At 35.2% G+C, this 6000-nt stretch overlaps 1 protein-coding gene across 36 annotated transcripts in view; it reads left to right on the top strand.

Annotated features, from left to right (window-relative positions):
• The window catches only part of LOC122254250 (CLIP-associating protein 2), a 125643-nt gene that overhangs the window by 102923 nt on the left and 16720 nt on the right, over window positions 1-6000 (top strand). For 23 of the 36 annotated variants that reach the window (XM_086536920.1, XM_086536921.1, XM_086536909.1 and 20 more), the window contains 7 exons: window positions 22-148; window positions 313-566; window positions 752-900; window positions 2130-2414; window positions 3232-3252; window positions 4969-5070; window positions 5558-5758. In XM_086536920.1, coding sequence (XP_086393046.1) covers window positions 22-148; window positions 313-566; window positions 752-900; window positions 2130-2414; window positions 3232-3252; window positions 4969-5070; window positions 5558-5758 — 1139 coding nt within the window. The remainder of the gene's footprint in view (window positions 1-21; window positions 149-312; window positions 567-751; window positions 901-2129; window positions 2415-3231; window positions 3253-4968; window positions 5071-5557; window positions 5759-6000) is intronic. The other 13 variants (XM_086536929.1, XM_086536927.1, XM_086536911.1 and 10 more) reach the window with 2 other exon arrangements.

The following is a 6000-nucleotide window of genomic DNA, read 5'->3' as shown; positions in this document are numbered from 1 at the left end:
ATAACTAGCAATTTTCTACAGGTCACAGGTGGTCCGAGAAGCATGTATCACTGTGGCATACATGTCCCAGGAACTTCACCATAAGGTTGACCATTTGTGCGAGACTGTCCTGCCAAATCTTATTTACTTAATACCCAACAGTGCCAAGGTATGTACAATCATAGAAAAATATTTGATTAGGTGTATAAAGATATAAGATATGGGAAATAGTCTGTACAGGACCTTCCCCTACTTTCACCTAAAATGAATGAAGTTACACATTGATCTACTTCCATATTTGATGATTTCAATTTATGTCTTTTGCAATTGCAGGTGATGGCATCTTCTGGCATCGTCACGATTCGATTTATAATTCAAAACACTCACCACCATAAACTAATTCCTATCCTTTTGCGAGAGATCGGTAGCAAGAATAGAGAAATCCGCAAAGTCTTGTGTGAGGTTTTAGATCAACTAGTGCATACGTGGCCCACTCATTCAATGGAAAAGCACGTTCACATCCTTGCCGAGACAATTAAGAAGGGGATCACGGATGCTGATCCTGAAGCAAGAGCCTTCTCCAGAAAGTAAGTCCTGTTGAGTGACTCCTTTGGTTACTGTGAAAATGATTTGATGACACAAACCCTTAAATAAAGAAAATATTTGTACTATATTATGTTTTTTGGAAAAGAAATGGTATATTGGGGATTTTAGGGATTATTAATATATTTCACATAAAAGCAGAGACTTTAACCGTTAAGCCTTACTTCAGAGCATATTGGGGCTTTGCGGGCCACTTCAAGGACGAGGCAGACAAACTGCTGAACTCACTGGACCCAAGCTACAAGAAGATGCTTCAGGGAGAGATGAGCATGTCCAATTCATCTTCATCACAGTCTCTGCACAACTCCCAGAAGTCAGGTATGGGGATTCAGCGAGCAGATAGAAAAGTGTGAAACCCTGAAAGAGAGGTTTCATAATAACTTCTTGTTGTCAGATCAAGGATTTAGTGAGACAAACATATTTTGGAAGAAGCTGTAGTCACATCATAACTTGGTATAGACAAGTATCTTACTATGATGGACAAACAAAAAGGAAATAGTATAAATGACAATGGGAACAATAATCTTAGTATTTAGATGGCAGTACATGTCACTTACTGTTAGTATGATGTGACTATGTAATAGGATCAGTTATAGTGTATTTGTTATGTGTGTATATATACATGTACATGATACATGACATAGTATAAGGAAGCTGGTGTAGCTGGATCAGTGTTGTTGATGGCGTGTAGTTGGACATCTAGCCAGGGTATTGGTGAGGTGAGTGGTAACAGATGGTTTACAGGTAGGAAAAGTACTGGCAGGAATGCTTTCATTTTCTTGAACACTGAAGGCAGAGACTCTTGCAGCAATTTGTGGAAATAAATAGATATCTCCTTGAAATGCACAAGTGAAATTAAAACATGGTGATAAAAAGGCCTTGTTAAATTTAGATTGGTGAAAATCAGTTCCATTTTAAGTAATCTTGTTGTTGTGTGCATATATTATACAATGCTTCCTATTAGTCATTAATATTACCCTTTCCTTTTTTTCTTTTTTTCAAACTTCTTTATCTTTAGTTGTGCAACAAAAGGCTCATTAATATTTGTTAAAAGACATGGTTTTGATTATTTACTTTTCTCGTATGCAAGTTTATTTGGTTGAAGTACATCAATTTTGCTGCAGGACTCACTTGACATACATATTATATTTATTTTTTGCATGTGTGTGTGTACATAACAATCAATTTGGGTAGGGTTATGACACACATTTTAGCACATTCTTCTAATATGGGTAGTTCAATTTGCGCATGTGTGCGTCTTTGTAGTTACTTTGATTATTATTTTTTTGTATGACTTTATTTTGATGGGGTTATGTATTTTAGTACCTTTAGTGTTTACATCTGGCAAGCATATGACACACAGCTCATGCTTGGCCTTTGCTTGCTTCCCCCAAATCCTTCCTACCTCAACTACACCACCTCTGTGGCTTGTGTGTGTGCCTGGATGTTGCGCATACGCTCTCCGTGGACTGTGCTGCCACTTGGATGAAATCACAAAACCGACACTGGATGGGTGCATCTTGCCGTCACTGGACACACATCAACAGCTGGAGTGCGCCCTGGATGGTCACGTTCCTCTTCGACGGCTGGGAGCACAGAGAACTTGTCGGGAATGTCGTCCAGACTCCCCCAAAGTGGCATGCGACGCTCTGCCATCCCTACCCCAGCCTCCCACCGCCCTCAGGACTCCTCAGACTCCCCCGCCCCCTCCCACACACCCACCAACTTCCGCTCCAACAGTGCCATTGACCTGCAGGCCGCAAGGCGTGCACAGGCTCGTTCACAGTATGCCCAGGCCCAGAGACTCAAGGTGGGCTCTGGAGCATCACTACGTAAGTAACAGTCCCATTAACTTTCTCACTATTAATATATCCACAAAAAATTAGAGTAACATGAGTGTTGAGTGAATTTAATCATTAGATTTGCAAAATTAGTGTTTTGTGCTAACATCAGAGAAAATCAAAATTTATCCCCAATTTAATTGTATAATAATAACTCCTTTGATTACTGGAGTAAAAATGAATAGCAGTCACTAGAGTTATTCAGTATCGGTTTTCTAATTGATCTTGCTGTAATATATACTGCTGGAAGTTGTGTATTGTGTTTATTTTCACAAACTGATTTAGTTGCCGAATGGTTACGTTTCATATGGGGAAAAGCAAATTAGTAGAAGCTATGCATGATATCTTGCATGAAACCTTTTTGGTAAATTTTGATATTCATCAACCAAGTTTTGGGCTTCCATATAGGCATCTGCAGTTTGGCCTTGTACAAAATTGAAACAAATGAAATTAGTGTAGACATTAGATGAAGCACTCTGCTTATACATGACTTGTTACACCAATCAGTATATTGTTACAGCTTTAAGAAATGGTTAAGGAAAATTTAACTGAGAGACCTATATTGGAAGAGTTTATGTTAGGCCGTAAGTGGTCTGTGAAAACAATAATAAGCCACGAGGTGTTCAGATTTTGGATTTTTTGGCCACATTTTCTTTCTTTTTTCACAATTTTCAAAATATCAATAGCTTTGTCAGTGGCCTCATCGTAGTGAGTTATTATTGTTATTAGTTGTGACCAAGAAGTTGAGTTATTGGAATGTTATTTCCACTGACTAAAGCTGAGTCATCTTGCTTTGTTTCTCATGTAGGAACTGAAGGAGAGGATAAAGGTAAGCACGTGAAGAAGAGTTATATGTGAATAACTAATGCTTAGATATGAGATGTCTGACAAATACTTTTGGGAGACCTGCTTGATCATTGTTATTGGCTGGATCCAATGAGTTCCTTTTATCGTGTTTTATTTTTAAAAGTTTCCCGGTAATACAAATGTTTATTTTGAATGCCTACTGTAATATGAATGTCTCCAGTGAGTTTACTGATCACTGGCAAGATGATGTCTTGTGTATATCATCTGCATTGCTCCTTATTTTGCTGATTTGTGGCAAAGTGCTTTAATAACTGCATTGTGAGGTTTTGCTTTAAGAGTGAAGCAGATATATGTTGCTGCTTAGAAAGAAAAGGGGAAAAAAAATCAAGGTTAAATGTCAGTCCTCCATCATTTGATTACAGAATAGAAAAAGAACAATAAAAGCCTATGTGTTAAAAAAAAAAAAAAAAAAAAAAAAAAAAAAGCCATTGGAAGTTAATGCCAAAATGAATGTTGTCGCTTGAAGCTGTTTGATGCCAGTAAAATCTAAAGGCCTTAAAGTTTTCTTGAGTTGTATAGTTAGTGTCTTAGTTTCTTGTTTTAATTTTGCTTCATTTTATTTTTGATTTTCTTTTATACATGCATTGTGTTTTCTATATGTGGATCCAAAGCAAAACTTAATCTGTCTTCTTTTTCTTATTACGACTTGTTCTTCATTTCTCACTTTCCATTAAATCCTTTTTATGCATTATGAAATTTCATGTAACTGACATGTCTTAATTTTTCTCCCAGGAATTTGTAAGCTAAATAATTGTTTGTTATGTATATATCTCATGAATAAAGGAGCATTAAAAAAAAAGAAATAAGTGCAAAATATGCTGGCATGTGTGTTTATAATTTCCAATTATCACATTCTCTGATTTGCCTGCTATTTTATATATATATATATATATATATATATATATATATATATATATATATATATTATATATATATATATATATATATATATATTATATATATATATATATACGTATTTATATTTATATGTATATATATGTATGTATATATATATTTATATATATATATTTATTTATATGTTTATGTATATATATATATATATATATATATATATATATATATATATATATATATATATATGTATATATTTATGTATATATATATATATATTCAAATTCATATATATTATGTATATATAAGCAGGAGAATACTTCATGCACCATGTTCAGACTTTGACTTATTACTGGTAGGAGCTGAGGTGCAGGATGAATAAAGTTGCACATCTGCCTCATAGCATTTATTGAGAGAAATGGAGTTGTTTCATGCTTAATACAAGAGACAGATATATAAAATACAGATGCAGATGTAATTTTTCATGGAATATCAAGATGGTACAATGCAAACAGCACCTTTTGAAAGTTTGAATTATCTTCAACACCCACAAGAGAAGAAAAAATTTCTTTGTAGTTAGATATTTATGTTTAGAATCACAATTGAGATATGCACACTAGTGAGACTTAAATGTATTTAAGGAATAGTATATCTCTTCACAGTCTGATTGAGAAAAAAATCATATAATCACATACTATACTTATTGAAGTTATGAATAGTCATATGATGACTAGCTGTGGTTTTGCTGCCTTATACAAGAGAGAAATGATTATACTATTTATTTTCTTGATTTAGTTTGTGAGTTAACATGTAGTTTTCCTAACAGCACGTCCAAGAAAAACGTCCGATCATCCGCCCATCAGCTCCATCACATCCCCAGACCGTATGGGAAGACCCAGAAGCCGAGGCGGAGTTTCTCAATCGCAACGTGAGTTACTTTTGGTATTGAGCTACTGTCTCTGAATTTGAAAAACAGTCTGAAACTATATTATTCAATTACTTATATACCTTCCTTTCTTTCTCTTTCTCTTTTTTATTAACATGTTAACCTCCATATTTACCACCAATGATACATTAATGATATATATATTTTTTTTTATTAAAGTCCAATAATTCATCAATAAAATTGGCAAAGATAAATAAGAGATTAATAAAGGGAAATTTTAATGATAAGATTCATAGACTTTTCTGGTTGTAATACAAGTATTTGGGGAGATTGGTGAGTACTCACCTCCTCAGTCAGCTGCTGCTACAATACTGAAATTGCCACATATGAAATGTAGTGGCACTATGAGAGTGTTCCGATGATGGTCTTTGATGTTTAACATGTCAGTTTATTATTTGCATTTTCCTCTTTTTTTCCTCTTTTCCTCTTCCTATCACTAAGGGTATTAACGTTCTCCCCACTCTTACAGCTGGTAGTCGCAGTGGATCCCCCTCATCCAGACTTAGTTATGCAACATACTCTTCACCTGGAGACTCAGGCACCTTAGGCCGCTCTAGACGCAGGAGTGGAATTCCACGTTCCACGGGGACTTCACGAGAACCTTCTCCTAGCCGTTACAGTGGCCTGAGCGGTATTTCACCATCAAAGTCTCGTTCAAGATCCATCTCAGGTATGTGTCACTTTTTCCCCTTTGAAAGTTAGTAGTGAACAGACTGAAATTATTGTAATTCCAGTGTGATCAATCAGGCTGTCAAAGGCAGGGAGGCATTGTTAATAGAATGATGTTATATACTTTCTCCAATTAATTCCATTAACTAGTATTGAATTCATAGCTTCAAGGCTTCCTAGTATCACATCATCAAAAATGTGTGTGCAGGATTTTAGTTACACAATATACCTTAGTTGTTGATT

This window comes from Penaeus japonicus, unplaced genomic scaffold (assembly GCF_977035675.1).
Source record: "Penaeus japonicus unplaced genomic scaffold, GWHDUDI00000001_assembly GWHDUDI00000005, whole genome shotgun sequence".
NCBI lineage: Eukaryota > Metazoa > Arthropoda > Malacostraca > Decapoda > Penaeidae > Penaeus > Penaeus japonicus.
The sequence above is the reverse complement of the archived record's forward strand: the minus strand, read 5'-3'. Positions and strand labels throughout refer to the sequence as shown.